The 20,721-nt window shown below is 25.6% G+C and overlaps 1 protein-coding gene across 3 annotated transcripts in view; it reads right to left on the bottom strand.

Annotated features, from left to right (window-relative positions):
• The window catches only part of LOC112596491 (protein artichoke-like), a 29,825-nt gene that overhangs the window by 3,643 nt on the left and 5,461 nt on the right, over positions 1 to 20,721 (bottom strand). For 2 of the 3 annotated variants that reach the window (XM_025342199.1, XM_025342201.1), the window contains exons 2-9: positions 5,632 to 5,825; positions 2,461 to 3,880; positions 1,913 to 2,036; positions 1,595 to 1,791; positions 1,399 to 1,535; positions 750 to 1,341; positions 511 to 664; positions 60 to 263 (exon numbers count right to left, since the gene is read on the bottom strand). In XM_025342199.1, coding sequence (XP_025197984.1) covers positions 60 to 263; positions 511 to 664; positions 750 to 1,341; positions 1,399 to 1,535; positions 1,595 to 1,791; positions 1,913 to 2,036; positions 2,461 to 3,880; positions 5,632 to 5,789 — 2,986 coding nt within the window. In that variant the 5' untranslated portion in view covers positions 5,790 to 5,825. Of the gene's footprint in view, positions 1 to 59; positions 264 to 510; positions 665 to 749; positions 1,342 to 1,398; positions 1,536 to 1,594; positions 1,792 to 1,912; positions 2,037 to 2,460; positions 3,881 to 5,631; positions 5,826 to 20,721 lie in introns of those variants that run through there. The other variant, XM_025342200.1, reaches the window with a different exon arrangement.

Raw genomic sequence — 20,721 nt, 5'->3', positions numbered from 1 at the left:
AGTTATAACCTATGTTTGTAAATTTGTTATACATGACATGTTTTGTACACAACTCTCACCATTAACAGCAGATGCAGATTCAATTTCACAGCCCGGAATATTTTCCTCTAAACTGTTTAATTCTTTTTCGTCGCAGTGTTTCGATGTAAAAGGCATTTCTCTAAGTAAAGTACCATCGACACACCTAGGGCCAAAACTGTCAGCAGTCGTTCTTAACCATGATTGCAACCACTTCATGTTACAAGCACAGTGTACTGGATTACCTAATATTGAATAATCAAACAATATAATATTATATTCATTTAGCTTATTGTGATGTAAACACAGATTGTAAATATCTTTTTCTAAATAAAAAAATAAATATAAAAATTATTTTTTCATATTATTATAATTCAAACACTTAAGTTATATTGTTGTTATTTATGGAAAATATAATAAAAAACAATTATACAAATAATAATATATCTGCAGTAAAATAAATTAGATATATGTATAAATAATATAATGTACCATCGACATCCAAACGGGATATTGTGGGTTTGATGCTGTTAAACGTAGACTCAGAAAGTGAAGTCATTTTATTGTCCCGTAAGCTTAATACTCTTAAACGGCTCATTCCTTCAAATGGGCTTCCAATAATGTTACACAATCTGTTGTTATCAAGCTACAACAATACAAGATTTTATATACTATTTTATGAACATATTTTACTACAGTAATCGTAGTAAAATTTATGTTATATATCTTACTTTTAACATGATTAATGAGTGCATATTTTGTATGCTTCTAGTAGTTATTTGTTTTAATTTGTTATGGCTTAAATCAAGTACTTCTAAATTTCTTAAATTATTTAAACCGGATTTCTCCATGCCATTCAAATAATTGTGACTTAAGTTCATCATAATTAAATTTGGTATACCAACAAATGCATCACTTGCTATCTCATTGAGTTGATTTTGTTGCAATTCGACAATTTGTAACATTGGTAGATTCACCATAGCTGCACTTGGTAAGGACACCAATTTATTTCTAGCCATTTTTACAACCATAAGATTTGGCAAGTTTTGTATGCCATACGAAGGTAATGTGTTTAGATTATTTCCTTCCATTTCTAAAATAGTTAAATTTGGTAGCTTTTGGAAGGCCCCTTCATTTAAAATGTTCAAGTTGTTTTCTGACAAGTACAACTCTTTTAAGTATGGCATTGACGAGACCATTCCACTTTTCATATGTTTAATTTCGTTATTTCTTAAATCTAGAATTTTTAGATTTGGATTCGCTGCTAACGATGATGGAAAATCCGATAATGAATTATGAGAAATAGATAGTTCTTCAAGTTCCCTAGATAAATGTATAAATTAATATACATTTATAAAATTATCTAATTAAAAAACTTACTTATTTACAGAAAAGTATGATTCATGAATTTCAGTTAGTCTATTATGACTTATATCGAGTTTTTTCAATTTTGCATTATTAGACAACAAAGAAGGTTCTAAAATCTCTAATCTGTTACCTTTTAAATTTAATTCGTTCTAAAAAAATAATATATATTAGACACTTCATAATTTTACTTTTATTAATTTTTACTCACAAGAAGTGGTAACTCCTTAAAAGTGTTCGAATGTATACTTAATAATTTATTATCGTTTAATGTCAGTATTTCTAATTGGTTTAATCCACTAAATGCTCCATTATCCAGTTGTTGCATCGAATTCCCGCCCAAGTAAAGCCAACGCAGTAAATTTAAAGCAGTCAATGAATTAGCTGGTACTCTATGAATATTATTATCTAAACAAATATATTCAATTTATAATTAAACATTTAAAATATAAAATATAATAATATTTTTAATATCAAAAACAATAATAAAATAAAACTCATATTCTAATAAAATGGGTTATTACATTACCTGAAACATCAAGAAGTTTCAAGGCTGGTAGATGTAAATCTGTTGAACTATCACTTGGCAAGCTCATTATTTTGTTATGAGATAAATATAAGTATTCAATGGCCCTTGGCATACCACCAACAAACTGTGAATTATATTTATATTTTATTTTAAGTTTATTCATTGTAATAAGTATTTAAAAATATTTAATAGTACAACTGTGAAAATGATATGCACAAGATTTAATATTTCCATTAATTTAAAAAAAGTATTTTATAGATATAATAGATATAACTTTTTCTGAAAGATAAATGTATGAATATAGTTCTCACTGCTCAGATTCAAAAAGATGTAATTAAACAACATGACATATAAGTTTAAGACTCAAATATATTGAGAGAAATAATGCTTTAAACTTGAGTGTAACTATAAAATAAATCACTACTAAAAATGGTTAACAGAAAAACTAACTAAATAGTTTTAGTTTGTTCAAAAAAAAAACTAAGTTTATGTAATTATTACATTTTTATTTTCTAAACTTATTAATATAATTAAAACAAAATACATACTTGATTAAGTCTATTGAAACTTGCATCAAATTCGTATAAATGGTATAAATGGGATAATGTTAAAGAGTTTATAGAATCTATGTTGTTACGAGATATGTTGATGTGTTCTAAATTCGGAGTGTCGATAAATGTGGTTGGGTCTAGTGATGAAACAGCATTGTGACTAATATCAAATCGCCTTAATGATGGTAATGTAGCTAGCATGCGTCGTTCTAGTTTGTCAAATTTATTAAACGATATGTCAAGACCTTTTAACATAGGTAAGTTCCATAGAGGAATTGCTAGGTAATTGGACAACGAATTATTGGCCAATCTCAATTCCCTTAACATTGGCATAGCAGTGAACGTTTCCCTGCCAACCCTTTGTAGTTTATTGTGTTCTAAGTACAACATTTCCAGTCTCGAATGCCCCTGTACTGATCCGTAAACAATGTCCTGTAACTGATTCCTGCTGACATCCAGAAAACGAAGTTTAGGAAACATGTCTAAAATTAATCTTATTGTCATCGCATTGTCTATGGAATTTTCAGATAACCATAATTCTTCTAGATTGTTATCACGGATGGGCGTGAATGATTCCGGGTGAATATGACGCACTTGATTTTTGCTCATATCGATTGACTTAAGATTGGGCATCCGATGAAACGCGCCCCTACGTATATCACTTATCTTGTTGTTGGACAGGTAAACGTAACGTAACGACGGTATATCTACGAATGTAGCTTCATTAATGAATTCTAATTCATTTCTATCCAGTCTAATTGTAGTCAAAGCTGTCAAATCTCTGATTGCTCCTCCAATATTAGACGCATCAGCTAACTTATTTCCGACTAATGATAGTTCAAGAAGTGATGGCAAGCGAGCAAAAGCTCTAGGGTGCATCCACGTGATTCCACAATCCGTGAAATTTAACAAAAATAGTCGAGGCAAATCCTGTACACTGCCTACATCCAATTTTTGCATTTTTGGAGAACCAGTGATATGCAACTGTTCTAAAAATGGCAATCCCAAGAAATTGCCTGTTCCCATATTTATTAATGAAGATGCTTCGATTTGAACATACCTCAATCTAGCTAAGCCAGATATTATTGGTAGTCGAGTTAATGATCCTGCGATTAATGATAAAGCTTCTAGTCTAGGTAACACCATTAAACTTTCCTCTGGAAAACTTCTAAGTTCTGCTTCTACTATAAACAATTCTAGTATGCTTGTTTCTTGATCAGATAACCAGTTGGAAGCAACTTTTTGAATTCCATTTTCACGTAACATTAATCGTATAATTTTTAAAGTTGAAAAAGCGTTGGCAGGCATTGACGAAATGGCATTATTTTCCAATATTAGTTCGTCAATTGGATCTGTTACGGATGAGGCTAAATGCTTCAACTCATCAAATATGGTCTTCGAATCTCCATGACTACACCTGAAATTATAAAAGTATCATACAAATTATTAATAAATAAAAAAAATGCTTTGAAAAATGATTATGGTTATTAAAATGTTAATAATACCATGTAGATAAACTATAATTTAAATAGAAGTTACGTTATGTTATAACAAAAGAGAGAAAATTTTATAAAAGCATTGTGCACACTTAATACATTTCTTTTGATAAATTAAGATTCCTTTCACTTTAATTATTATTTTAATAACCACATAATTTAGGCATCAAATTATATAATAACACAAGAAAATATTATTATTTATGTTGCATTAGATTAGATTTCATAATACGGGTAATTTTTAAACTATAAAATGATGAGCAATGATTAATTTTATTGTGAATATTCTTATCTTAAAAATCCATACTAAATTTAAAAATGACACTCAATGCCGATTCTTCTAGATAGGAGAAATATAAGTATATTTCTCTCTATTATTTAACATTTACAAAAAAGATTAAAGAAAGTACATTTAGCTAAAGAAAAATCTAAACATTATAATAATAACTATTAACTATTAGTCACAATTTATAAATAAAAGTGTAAAAATATTAAATAATTATTTAGATATGTATCAAATTATGTAATTCAAGTTATTGTATAGCTTATAAAAATTTTGAATCTCGTTTATACCATTTTTAATATTATAATTCCATTAATATTATTAAATGGTAAATATATTTTAATCATTATTGTTAATATTTAATAATAATAATACGTAATACCCACTTATGAACTAAAATAGATATTTATTAAATTGACATCCTCAAAAACTCTATGTAGATTCAAGTATAAATTAAAATTTAATTTAAACATTTGAAAAGACTCGATTTATTTATGAATATATTATAGTACACCGTATTATTTGAAACATAATCGTAAAAAACATATTCTTACTGGTGGACGATAAAATGTATCATATTACGTTTACCTATTGTGTAATAAAATAATGGCATGTCCAAACAATCACAAGCAAAAAAAAATATATACCCATATAACCTACTTAATACTTAAATTTAGTTATTAATGTTTAAAAAAAGTTTCTAAAAATCACGACAACGGCACTTACAAATATTATATAGTAAAGATTAGTTTTGTTGATACCGCATATGACCACACAAAATATAAAATCATATCGACATTTGACGTGTTCCTACATCTATAAAATATGTACTTATACTAAATACGGTACTTAAGCACCTTTTTATAATCTATGTAGGTACGCCTATAGTCCTTACTCATAAGGCTAAAATCTATAATATAGAAAATTTTAAACTTTGTGGCGTCCGCGTTTATTTAAAAAAAAAATATTCTTGTGCATGACAATGTGATACAGACATATAGTGTATTATAAATTATAATATTTGCATAATATATACCCGACACGCGTACATATTATTACGTTTGAGTTCTAACTCATCGCGACGGTGGTGTGCACATAATCGTGATTTATGACCATTATTACTTTACACTCTACATGTTGCCTATTTTAAACCCCTTAAAAAATGAACTTTTTGTTGACTTCGCTTTGTGCCAGTGCGCTAGAGCGCGTCTACTATTACGTACCTATCTAGCTATTAACCAGTAGGTAACTAGTAGGTGCATATCATATACCCATATAGGTACGTCAATCGTTTACTTATACACTTATACACGTGCAATAGCTATATCTTGGACTTTGTATATGGTTTTGACTACAGATCAGAACTTATACATAGGTGCGGACACTCACCATATCTGGATTTCATTGTCTCGGCTGGAACACTTACATCGCCGGACTGCATCATTTGGCTGTGGGCACGTAGCCGCCGTGACATACGGCGTCCTCGCAGTCACAGCTATGGCGATTATGACCCATAGCAGTGCCAGCAGACCGTCAGTGGACCGCATTGCGTCGTCATGACCTCAACCGGCCACGATCTTTTCCTGTGATAAAAAACAACGGTTTTATAAATAAAAAAGCAATTAATATTCATTTTAAAATAACTATTAGGCTCTTAGGTACGTATGACGCGCGCATGACGTTATTTAGGACTTTTTTTTATACATAAATCTGAGACTATTGGCGTTTTTTATTAATAGGGAAAACTGGACGATTTTCGTTAATTACCTACACTATAAGTGTTAGTTACAGGTAATCAAGATGCATGAAGCAGTTGTAAACCTCTTAAAATCCAATACACAGAAATCATTTTCAGCGCGGACCAATGTTAACATAAGTCTGAATTATTAAGGGGAATGGGATCATAGTTATGATGTATATAATACGTTGTAATACTAATTTTTAAATATTTATAACATTTTATTTGAATTGTATAGGTTTTGGACCAGAATAAAATATTATAAACGAAAATTATTAACTAATTACAGACAATAATCTAATACCTACACACTTTGATTTACACGCTCTTCTTTTCGTATTACAAAATGTGTTTCGTTATTATCATACACAATTTTAAGTCCAGAATTGATTATAACAAAATCATTACTAGAAATGTCAACACAATAATTTATATAGCACGAAATTTTTAGAATTAAATCACTAAATAAATATCATTTAACAGTATTAGTAAACAGTATTTTTTCAAACACTATCTTTGCACACTCTCTTTGATATTTCGTAAAATGTATAAATTATTTAAATTCATGTTTGTATACGACTTACAAACAGCAATATTACCTATTTATTTTTATAAAATAATTTATATAGGTAACACTTTTCTCTACACTCGATTCAATAACGAGCATGGACTGGTTGGGCTATATACAATATACACCTACGGTATTATATTCTCCAGTGATTCGATGTATTTATAATATAATATTGTTATGCATTAGATTGCTAAAGATACAATGTACAGTAATATACTAATATATAACGCTATCTGACCGTAGTCTCGGTCGTTTGCGGCTAACGTTTTAATAAAGTGTATGTATAATATAGGTACCCACCTATTTAATAAATGTATTATTGCGGTAAAGTTAAATTATAGTATATGAATAAAATTATACACACAGATAAACACTTAAAATGTACAATAAAATGTACGTACCTCGTATTATATATTATACATTTATACAAGTCACATATTACACAATTATAGTTCAATTATTTTTTGATCGATATGTATATAAATATTTTAAATTTTAATGAAACGCAACATTAGATTGGTTTCCTTCCTCAGTTTCACGTGTTTTATGTTACATTGTTTACACATATATATAAGTATATAATTATACATCGCATAAATCGCGTATCACACTTTCACGATTGTGACTCTCGTTTTGAGTTCACGCCAGATTAGATTTTATAAATACCATCGAATCAATAATACTAAAATAGTATTATGCATGAATACAACCATATTTGTTTGTGTTTTTATTTATTTGTAACTATGAATACTAATAGGAGGTATGTATATTGTATGTACAGGATATTTAAAAATAAATAATGCTTACTGTTTAAATTAATTTTAGTTATTATAATGACTGTTTTGAAAAAATTAAAATAAAGATGTAAAAAGTATGAAAAAACCCTAGCTTAAAAAAATACAAAAAGATATACATAACTTATTATTCTTTTTGCATATTTTAGATTTTAAACGGAAAGAGTGGAATGTGGAATGTACATCGGTTTAATAATATTGTGTTTTCATTTATTTTTTTCATCTTAAGTGAATCTGAGTTTTTCAGCAGTATTTTTTTTTTATCTTATCTGTTTTTTAAAGGGGCAACAAATAATAAAAAAACTAATAAAGACTATTTTCTGTTTAGACAGCATAGCAAGTATCATCGTGTTAAGTGTTTACAAAAAATTCTTACTCTCGAACATCAGATAGGTGTAGGTCACTGAAATGGATGTGTTAAATTTGAATTCAAATTATTCAATCAATTACATAGGTAGTTAAAACGATGTGAGTGGGGGACGTTTGTCATCCTATATTTCTATAGATATTTTAATATATTTATTAAGTCATTTATATTAACTGACGATAGATCAAGCGTCCATTACACATTTTTAAATATATGACAAATCATACTTTTATATTTTTGTTTGATCTGATTTGTCATTATTAATATTAACTAAATTAACCTTATATTATATTATTTGATTACACAAAATCTGTTAAAATCAAATACTTCATAAATTTTCAACTTTAAAATAATTTGCATATATTTTTTAAATTTTAAACTTAAAACGTTTATAAAAAAAATTAACCATATAATTCTGATATTTTTAACTGTGGTAAAAATGTATGATTGAGGACTCTTGTGTTTAATATACAAGAATTTTTACTCACTAACTTTAATAATATTATAAATAAATTGAAAAAAAAGTAGAAAGTTTCAAATGTATAGAAATAGCGTTTAAAGAGTCAAAATAACTAAAAAAATAATGAAATGCATTTTAAAAATCATGATATAATATATAAGTAATCATTACAGAAGATCAGTGTCGAATCTAACATTTTTTTAACCCGGAGCAAAACATGAAATTAGCGCTTTTTTATATCAATAACCTTTTTTTTTTTTTACTTACTTACTATTATAGAAATTTGCGCCTTTTTACGACCAGCGTTAGGGGTATGTGCCCCGAATTTCCCTCCCCTAGATCTAGTGCTGCAGAAGATTAAATAGCACTTTAATTATTCCAAAAGTTATGACACATTGTTTCGCTAAGCATATAAAAACCTTGAGAAATCGTATTGTGTAACAATACGAAACTATAATGGATTTAGTCATTTCTAAGCTTTATGGTTGAATCTACCTAATCTTTATTCCATGGAATCAAATCAAAGCAAAATTTTATAAAATTACATACGATGTATGTAATACGCTTAGTAAATGATAAACAAAAAAATTTATATTTTAAAATGAAAGACTATTTGGAAATTTGTTCTATATTATACTGAATGGTAATGTCAATCTCATTACCAATAGGCAATAACTGTTATATATAAAATCATTGTATACAAAAAATGATTCTAATTTCTAAGCGAAGCAGTCTGCATTTATTTTTTCCAAAAATTGAATACATTTTATTTTAAAATGTGTGTGTGTGTGTATAAAACATAATAATCTTCGTTAAGTTTTAAGTACCAACAAAATATATTTTTTAATTACAAAATAATAAGATGACTCATTATTTTTCGTTTAGTATGGAATTTTAACTTCAATTTATTGTCTAAGAAGAAAATTAAGAAAATAAAGTTTAGATATTTTTTAGATTTTTTGGTCACGATGTAAACTACCTATGAAAATTCTTGTGTTAAATTCTCAATTCTTATAGTTAGGTTCTTTAATAACAAAAATATAACCAATTTTTTATAATTTTGTCAGAATTTGAACTTCAAATACTAATGAAGAAAGTAAAACCTACGTATCTTTAATATTTTTAAATATTTATAAAAAATTTATTAAGAAGCCTTGTATTGAATTTTCAACCTTCTTAATTAATCAAATAAATGTATTAACAATTATTGAAATAAAAACTAATACAAGATTTTTATTATGTTATAATAACATGAACATTTTGTAAAAATTTCAAGTATTAAGCATTTTTTTTTAAATTATAATAAAATATTAAAAAATTTTTTAGGAGTAATATAATTATTTATTAGTGAATATCCAATGTTGTACAATTTTGAACTTCAAGCACTCATAAAATTAATATTATTTTTCAGTAAATTTTTTTTTATCTTAAAAAGGTAAATTTGTAATGTATCTTGTATTAATTTTTTAAAGCTTTTTACCAGGTAATAACTACTTATTGATAGTATTTGAAAAATTAAAAAAAAAAAACCAAATTTTTTTTTTATTTAAAAATAATTAAAAAAGGTTTGAAAATTTTATCATGCATATAAAATGCTGTTATAATTATTTGCAGAAAATTTTAAGTAGATATCTATTCTATGGTTATTCTTTTTAGGGTTATACTAAAAAAAAAAACAATATCTTTTTTATTGAAAACTGGTTTTGTTTTAAATTCGAAATACATAAATACATAGATAATATGGATGTACACCTAAATATAATATAAAGTCATCATATAAGTTTTATCAGGCTAACCAGTCTGCATATAAGTATATTATATACAAAATATTCCAAAGAGGTCTTCAACGCTTTTAGACTAATTTTAAAGTATTTATAGTTTATAGGCATAAAGACATTTAACATTATCGATTTTTTTTTTTTTAAATTTTGATAATAAATTGTGTGCTCGGTAAAAAAATTTTAAAATTCAATACAAAGTTTCACATAAGTGGGTCGTATAAAACATAAAGTTATCAAAAATGCTTATACATTATTTTGTTACATTTCAAAATATATTAATAATATAGACTTGAATCTCTTTGCCACTACCTATACATACTTATTATTTAATAAACTCAACGGGAATTTAAAAATATTAAAAGTATATTTATGATACTCGTATATATGCCTTGGACCTATTGTTCTATTCACACCGTTCTACTGTGCGTCAGTATTGACCAATACCTACTAATAAGTAATTAGTTTATAATAATTAGTAATACATTAATACTTATATGCTATTTATATGAAGTAATATTATAACAATCATCAATTACTATGCAATATTATACATGCGATTTATTTTTGGCAAGAGCCAAGAATTGGTTCAACCGTATTATTCATAGAAATATAAACTATTTCCACTCAAATCGTTTTTCATCATGTACAATTAATCCACATCATTTACCTGTTTAAACTCAATGACACACAACACAAAGAGCGACTTTCAGTTTTTTAATTTACATTTTTAATTTTATAATATTTGAAATTTGAATATTTGCCTTAATATGAATGCCAAAAGTTGCTGAAAATTTCACTTAGTCTATCATGGAATGTACTCGCGAGTCGTGGTAAACGTCTTAAAAACATAGTGAAAAATATTCAATGCCAACGATCAGAATAATATATGATCACAGATTAGCAACAGTATGTTGGGAATTGGGATTGTGATAGCCGCCGAACTATTGGCCGTGACTTACTGCTGCCGTTGTCACAACACGCGTCGACGTCCGGTATAGCCACTGACGATTGACGAACAAGCCCATGCGACACTGGTACTATGTGCCATGTGGTTAGTTTTTCGACGTTCTCGGTCAGCACAATCGTCGACAGCAATGACGAATATTTTACATCACGTCATTTTGTTATAGTAGTCATAGGCGTGCGCACAGGGTAAACCCCGGCTCGACCGAAATCTTTTTAGGGGCATAATAAAATTTCAATTAGGTACTTAATACTATAGATTAAATATACTACAGTATATTAATATACTTTAGTATGATTAATTTATGCTAATACTAACAATGAATACATTCGTGGCTAAATTATATGAAAGTAAATAATTATAGAAAATCATTGGATTAATGGTATAATACCAGTTACAAGTTGTTCCTGTGAATGGGTATTTTCTAAACTAACAATAGTAAAAATAAATTTAGGAGTAGTTTACATCAAGACCGACTTAATTTATAGTTAATTATTAATGTATACTGAATCAAAACTAATATCTAGTATTAATATTGACATGGTCATTGATGAATTCAAAATAGTATAAGAAAAGTATGAGAAATAAGAGAATTAATTTATAATTCTTTAATTAAAATTATATTACTTAATTACATTTATAAAATTAAAAATTATGTGCAGTACACATACTTTTGTTCATTAAAACAAGTTTTTTTTTAAATTTTGGATATTGTGTTTTCTTTTTTTTAATGCAGAACTGTGTTTATATCATTTTATTTTTAACTTCAAAAATATATGTTTAGAAATGTGCTTATACAATTTGATTCTACTTACAAAGTTTTTAATTTACAATTAGAATGTACATTAATGTCTTGAAGAAAAAAAATTAGGGGCACTCTCCAAGTATTGGAGCGTTTTTGTTCTAGGCTCCGCCGAAAATTGAAGTCTATAATTTGTACTTCAAATGTTCATAAAATAAATTGTGACTTTATTTAAATATTTTACTACATTTTAAAGATTTTTGATCAAGAAATATGACCTAATCTAATATCTGATAGAACTAGCCCAACAAGAGTAAAGTATATTTCAAAAATTAAATCGTGTGTAGAAAATTATTTCATTAATTTTTGGTAAAAATATCATTATTTATATATCATATTTTTGGTACAAAAATTTAATTTTAAAGGACAAAAATAAAATAAAATCGATCTAGCTGAAAATTGATGTTGCATAAATATTCGCATTATTTAGTAATTTTTATTGATTATTCTCAATTATTTAAAAAAAAAAGTATCGGGAATTTCTTCCTTTTGACATGAAGTACATACCACCAATTATAGATCTATAATTTTACTTTCAAAAACCACCCTCAATGTTAAAAATTGTTTTTTGATCCAAAAAGTTGGATACGGAAAATAATCACATGGTTGTAAAACCAATGAAAACATGCATGAATTAACATACCTTATTATATTTTTTTCTGATAATATTTTCTTACGAAAAAACGTATAAATGCGTAACGACTAACGATTACAATATGAAGTTTTCATTACTCAATTAATGTGCTACTACCATGTCTACTCAGATAATTTTTATTTATTGATGTAGGTTTTAAAATATGTTGAAATTACTAACTATAATATACATCTATATATGTACATTTTATGTATGATAGGTATATTATTATTTTAATAATAATCATTAGAAACATATTATGTGTGTGTGTAAAAAATTACTTAAAGAATAATAAAATGATAAAATGTTGCTAAAGAAAGTTTTAATTTAACATTTTAAACATTTTATGTATGTGTGACTCAATTGATAAATGTGTGTTTGTGCGTAAATAGGTGTAGATACATAAGAAAACATAAAATAGGTGTTGACCAATTTAAGTAATTACAAATTTTACATTAATTGTGCACACAAATTAATATGGTTACATTTTAGAATATTGCAGTTGTAATATTGTATATTATTGTCAAATGGATAAATAAAAATAATGTTTTTAGGCCTTTAGAGCGCACTATTTTTTTTTTACAAGATCTTAATGCTGGATATGATAATGAAAAAAAAATCTAAAATGTAAAATGTGTTTAATAATTAATAGGTATATCGTCTTATTCGAGAACCTACTTAGATGCTATTGATATGTAGAACAACACATTACAGAGAAATACAATATATTAACATAAATAAAAATTTTATATTAAATAATTTTTAAATACTACATGTTTTTATTGTATTATGAATCGTGCAATCGGTAGTTAAATTGTATTAGCTAAGTAGATACCTTTATATTAGATGGTTATCTAAAAAAATATAAAATATAGTATATTTGATCTAAAATCTAAATATGACTTTTGCAATATGTGCAATTTTACTCCACGTTTAATTACTATATTAAATAATTCATAAATAAAATATTGCATAAAAATAAGTTTTCTAATTGGAATGTTCTACACTATGAATAAAATTACTACAGAATAAATTAACGAAAATAAAACGTAAAAGAATTTTGACTTGTTGCTGTGTAGGTGGCACTATATTATATGGAATAACAAAAGCTTTTTAAAAATACAACTGACATACATAATTAACACCGTTATCATTATCATCAGCAAGGGAAAGTGTTAACGAGTGTTTTGAGCCGAAGTTCCTGCTATTCCTACCCATTTTATTGTCGACATTAATCAATCTTCAGTCTCTAGTTTAATGATAATTGTTTTTGTGTATATTGCTTGCGTTTTAGAAATCGTTGGCGATAAAAAAAAAAATTAAATAAAAACAACAAACTCATCTGTTTTTTTCTTTATATGCTTATCATTATAATAGTAATAATAATAATAATAATAATAATAATAATAATAATATTTAAATTATAGGTCGTTTTATAATCTTCAAGATTACTTAAGATTTATAAAGTTCTTGTAATAAAAAAATGATATGAGCAAATCAAGAAGTATAGGAATTTAATCGCGTTACGAGATAGCTAACATAATTTTGATGTACATCTGCAATAATATGAGTTTGATTACATGCAACGTGCGTTTTTATTAATATTTTTGTATTTTAATGGTCTACGCAAATAAAACACCATAGCTCATAGATGTGTATAGATGCGCTTTCGTCATTGTATTAAAAATATAGCGTTATAATGCATCAAACGCTAAAATCGATTTTAATTTTACCATTAATGACGACGTAGGTAGTGAAAAACATCAATCAGAAATAAATCTGTATTATTTAGTTGTATCGAGTTTAGATCACCGAAGGCAAAAATAATATAATACACGAATTATATATTTTTTACTATTTAAATATTATTGTCGTATAATAAATGTAACTTACCAATTAAGTTTAATGACGGCTGTACTTATGGTACATGCTATATATATATATTATATATACGAGTACACAAAGATAATATATTATATACGTACAAAAGTGGGCAAATAAATGAAAAAAAAAGTAAATTAATGAGTTAAGTTAAGCTATTGACCAAATATGTACTTACAACATTGAGCATTATGTCGTAACTTTATGTGCTACAAATTAAAAGTTTAATACTAACGTTCATTGTGTACTTATATTATATTTGTCAAAATATCAGTGTGGGTTATAAAATAGTTGTTAATTGTTACCATCACAATAATATCCTTTTTTTATTTTTAAAATTTACTTTTTGTACCTTTTGAAAAATTATAATGTAATACAGACGCACAGTACATGCTTTAGTGCTGGTATCATTTTGGTTGACAAATTTATTGAATAACTAAATCATCATTATATCATGCAATTACAGTACTTAAAATCAAGAGTGGCAAACCTTTTTCAGATCACGTGTCAAAATGTTGTAATAAGTCTTATAAAAAATGTACGTGCCAGTAATATATCTTCATAGATATATAAAAACAATTTTTTCTCGGGATGATAAGAATTTTAAAAAAATCAAGTAAAATTATTATAAAATCAGTTGTGTATGTTGTTAATTTTTAATGAAAAACAAGCTGCATTAGTTTCATTTAATAATGTATTTTTCTGTTTTGACGCGTGCAACGGTTTAAGTGCATTATTAAGTACATTATTAATATAAGTTAAATCAATTTCACTGGTTATAAGTTACATTAAAATTTAAAACTAACATGTATTATGTTTGAGTACACAGTACACTTATTTATTATATTTTTATTTAATAGAAACAAATTATAAAACTCATAATTAAATTAATTCAACAATAAATCGATTATATAACAAACCCTGAAGCCATCGTGAATTATTATTATTTTATTATCGTTTTTATTTGTTTTATAGGTATTAATCATATATAGTCATTATATGTAGGTGGTTATACATGATTATATACTTATATATTGTTATTATTTTTAAAATATAAAATGTATTTCAAAACAAATCGTTTCTATAATTCTCTTCATTTTGAATATTATAATATATTCTCTTTTAAAAATAAAATTTTTTCAGCGAATTACTTGCAAGTGTACTTATTTATACATTTTTATACCTACCTAACTACTTCCTAAGCTACCACATGCGTTTTATTCATAAACGACAAATTAGATGAACCGTGAATAACCTATATATTATAAATAGTCGTACAAAACTATAAAATTAGAAAACTATTGTCAAAGCGGGTACAATAATACGTACAGGTGTCTAAATAGGTATTATATGTATATGTATATATAAATAAATTCATTACTTTATATGCAAATATAATTAATATAACTATATAAGTACCCATTCTTATTACCTATCTATTATTGTTTTTCCATCCATGTTTAATTTATTTCATGTATAATAACAACTAGGGACATATTGAATATAAGAGTGTAAAAAACAACGCCTCCCTGACTCCCAAACCCGCTTCTCCATTTATTTCGGATAATTTGAATTATATATTATATTATATAACTCGTTTAGGGGAAAAGTTAAAAACACTTAATCTAGAATCAGTAGTTATTATAAGTTATAATAAATTATTCGAAGTTTAGACTTTATAGATACGTAGCTAAAATTTTTCTTAGAGAGGGAAGTGTTTGTATACTTAAATATCACTTGGAGTGGTCCACAGCATACTCTTTTTTATAGTAATCAATCTTCTTAATAACAATAACATCAAATATTAAATAAAACCATAATTTTTAGATATCTAAAATACAATATATCAAATTTATTTAATACGGCAGCAGGTAAGAGGGGGTGTTAATAAATCCAAAACACTTCCTCTTTAGCTACGCTACTGTAGAGTATAATGTACCAAGTATTGAAATCTCGAGGAGAAAATATAAAACAATTTTGTTCCAACATGCATAAATAATAAATGTAATAAATTATGATATTGGTGCTTAGTATAATATCTACTACCGACTCATCATATAGGAGGTATACCTAACCTATATAGTATAATGTAATAATAATTCTTGTACGGTCTACAGGCAACTACGACATTAATTCTCGAATACCGAATGAACAACAATTAAACAACAGTTACTGGGTCACTGTCTGTAGTGTTTTATTATCCATATTAAGGCGAAAAAAAGTACCGCAATAATAATATCGGACCTAAGTTCCGGGCAAGTTCAGTGAATGGAACCCGCGGCCGCGCAGAATGCAATAGCGTTACTGCAGCAGTGCGCATAGTGTTATAATATATTATATATAATAATATGAATTATGATGTGTTGTCGAAGGTTTGTCTACGAAGCCGTGGAAAGAGTTAAGAGACAGATTATTTGGCAACGTCATTGCAACACGCGCGAGTGTGCCTATGTACACATGCTATTACGCATGTGTTCATGTGGACATGTTATAAACATTATACATACACCAACAAATCGAAACACATTTTTTGCACATTTATGCAATAGCCAATAATACATGGTATCATTGGGGTTATCTAGTTAGTATGCTCACTCCTATTTTTCTTTTTATAATATACCTGTTTATTAAAATTCTGATTTTTGGAATTTTTAAGTACTGTTACTTTTATTGATGATTTTTTGCATATTTTAATAAAAGTATAGTTAAGCAAATCTAGAATATTATAGTTAATAACTAATTTAATAATTTGGAGGAGACCCACATACATTTTGTATTGTAAGTTTATATTATATGATTTATTATTTGCTAAAAATCACGCGGACGGAGCATCGAACCAATTTAATATTGAATTTATTTTCTTAACAGTTGTCAAGTAACAGCCAACTCGGTATACTTGTAAAAATTGATAAATATAAATTGATGCTCCTTCTCAAATTTCTCAAATCATCCTTATCATTTGAGTTCTGATCATGGTATAAAAATAGTCTAATTGATCAAATGATGCTCCTGGTCAACGAGAACACTTCTTTATTCAGTTTGTAATAAATAATTATTAAGTATTGTATTTAACATTTTACTCGTTCATATTTTTTATACATAATTATTTTATTTAAAATAATAATGCCTATTAAGCTTAATTCTTTTATAAATTAATATGTATTTGTATTCAATTTTACTGTTTTTGTTTTTTTGCGTTTTGTCACCATATTTTGGAACAGTAAAAATGCTTTGATTTTAAACTTTGTGAGTAGTTTTTGGTAATTAACTTAATTTGGTTGGTCCGTCAAGAGTAAATAGCGAGAAAAATAAAAAAAAAAAAAAATTTAAGATAAATTAGAAATTTTATAAGAAAACGATTTTATTTTTCTTTCTTGTGGCTCAAATAAGAATTACTTGAAATTTGCGCCTACTATTGATATTATCATTTACTAGATGAAAAAAATTTTCAAGATATTTTGCCTATTTTTAAACTATTTATATGTATTTTAAATTAATGAATTTTTTAATTGTTTTTCGATTTATATATACCTAATAACAATTTTGTTTGTAGGTATAAAAGCTTAAAATAGTTTTTATGCAAAATTTTTCATGAGTTATTTATATATGCCTATCAATTAAATATCAAAAATATATAGTTATTGCGGAATATTTTTTTTATAAGCATTTAAAGTTAAACTTTTTACGAAATTCGTCGAAATCGTAAAAATTTACAATTTATCATGTAGTTAAAAGTTTTTAAATTTTCAGTATCCAACCCCGAAATTATAAAATTATGTTATAATTCCATGAGTATTTTTTTAAGCGTTTTTAGTTTAAATTTTAATATAGTTGAATATTATCTCATAAATTAAAGATTTCTTATAAAATTATTCTAACATTTTATAACTCAAAAAGTAATAATTTAAAAACATTCCCCATTTGCTCTTAAATCATCATTTTTTTTATGATAATTTATTATAAGTAATAAAAATTTCAAAATATTTGGATTAATTTGAAATTATTTATGGTCACACATTATTGTAATATATAAAAATATTAAAAATACTCAGTACAACATACAATTTTTTTTTAAAAGTATTTCAAATTTAAGTTTTTAAAAATAAATTTCAAAATCATGAACATTTTAAAATTATTTTGTAGTTAAAATGTTGTAATATTTTCAATTATTTATATAAATAAGGTTTGAAAAAATTTAAAACATAGTTCTCTACAAGTAGGTAGCTCATATTAAATTGAATCCTAAAATTCTAATAAATATAAAACCAAAATATATTTTTGAAGTTTAAATTTAGACAAAATTAAATATTTAGATGAAGAGTAATGATTTTAATTATTTTGTTGAAATTCAAAAATGTTTATTGGAATTTAAAACATTAAAACATGTACGTATTTTATTGTATTTTATATAGGTATATAATAACATTTTAAAAGTATTTAAGTTAGTGCTATATTATTTTCTATTTATACTACAGACCTATTCAAATTAATCTATTTAATATAGGTTTGTACAGACTAAAAATTTAATAAAAATCATGTATTGTATAAATATTTTATCAAATATACTTATATAAGGTTGCATAAAAAATATATTAATTTAATGATTCAATAAAATTGAATTAACCAATCATGTTACACTAATAATTCATCATTAAATGATAATAATTGTTTGCGCAACACAGCATTTAATTAGTACTTCAGTAATGTAGGCTGACAGATAGGCTTTGCTTATAATGAAATATTAATTACAAATACAGTGGTCAAAAATTAGATGTCAATAACAAGGTATACTTGATACCTATTATAAAACAATGCTTAAAAACTTACTTTTTGTTTCTATTATAGTAGTTATTAGAAATTATAACATGAAATTTTTAATTTAGAAAGTGTAAGTAGTTTTATTTTTTCCAAAATTTATACAGTATAGGTAAGTATATTAAAATTAATTTTAATACATTTATAGCAAAATGATGGCAATCATACTTCAATGCTTAGTGAATCATTCGGTATATAATATGCTTTATACAACGGAATATAAGCACACACGTTTATATCTATGTAAAATATAATATTAAGTATATACCTACTTATTAATAATTATGCGGACAAAAATTTAATTTGAAATTACTTTTCGACATAACGGCGTCGGACTCGGCGCTGAACCGATAACTATAATTCACGGTCAATTTGAAATTTATGTCATCAATGTTTAATGTGTATTGCAAAGCATAAATATGAACGATTTATGGTTCCTGCGTGCAGTTTGAACGACAGTTTGGCTGTGTCAGAAACTCGGAAACCCAAACAGTCATTGTATACCTATACATATTTAATAGTTAATATGTACTGCAAAATGATGGAAAGTATCTAATAATTACCATTAATACCATTCTCTTCAAATTAACGTCAATATACACTATATGTATGTATAAAATAAGTACATTATAATTTATAAATCCATAAAAATTATAAAACAACTGTTTTTGCTGTACTCAAACAATTTTGCTCACGTCTACATTTTATATATTTATGAACGACCTGAATTTTAAATTCGTTGCAATCTCTTTTCACTAATTAGACCTAATTGAGAACTTTTTAATAATTTAAAAATGTAATATATCTAAACATGGTATTATAATACTAAATATACTTTGAAATTATTAACAGATATTAGAAAAAAAAAAGAGATTAAAGAGCAAATATTATCTAGATCCAATTTGTTATCAAAATACACTTTTAAAGTTAAAAATGAATGCATTTTTACTACCCTAAAAAATGATGAAGACACGCAAAAAATAATCTATTGTAAAATCGTAATAATTATAGCTCCACTTAGATTCTAAAACAATACTTTATAGAAATAAATTAATCACCCTCGGTAATTATAATATAAGCAATTAAAAATGTTATTTTTCATGCATTATACTATTTGGCAATCGTATGGTTGTTGGACAATACACGACTACAAGAATAAACTTACTATTTAATAAGTATACTATAATAAAATATTGGCAAAATTAGTAAACCATAATTGTGAAACTAAGTCCGTCTACCAATTTTAACTCACTATATTCAATATTGTCCCCAATCCTAAAAATTATGGAAATTTCAAAAAAAAAAAAAGAAAAATCGAATGAAAATCAAACTATGTTTATACGTACAAGTAGGTTTAAGAACTAGATAATAATTTAAAAAGTATTTTAAACGTTGATAATAATATTTAAAAATAAAAAAATTGATCGAAGCAAATGTTTTTGTCCTTGTATAAGTTGAACAAAATAAAGTTCAATTACGATTAGAAAAAATAAAACAAAATTAAAATCACTTTCGAATGTAAAATAAAATTGTTTAGGAACTGCAATTTTTTTGTTGCACTAACTACAAAGAACTTTTATATATGGGTCTGCAGCTTATAGTAAAATTATTCTATAAAAATAAAAATCAGCTTTATAATTTTATTATGAATAAATTATTATTACAAAAAAAA

This window comes from Melanaphis sacchari, unplaced genomic scaffold (assembly GCF_002803265.2).
Source record: "Melanaphis sacchari strain LSU unplaced genomic scaffold, SCAv2.0 Contig323_pilon_pilon, whole genome shotgun sequence".
Taxonomy (NCBI): domain Eukaryota; kingdom Metazoa; phylum Arthropoda; class Insecta; order Hemiptera; family Aphididae; genus Melanaphis; species Melanaphis sacchari.
The sequence above is the reverse complement of the archived record's forward strand: the minus strand, read 5'-3'. Positions and strand labels throughout refer to the sequence as shown.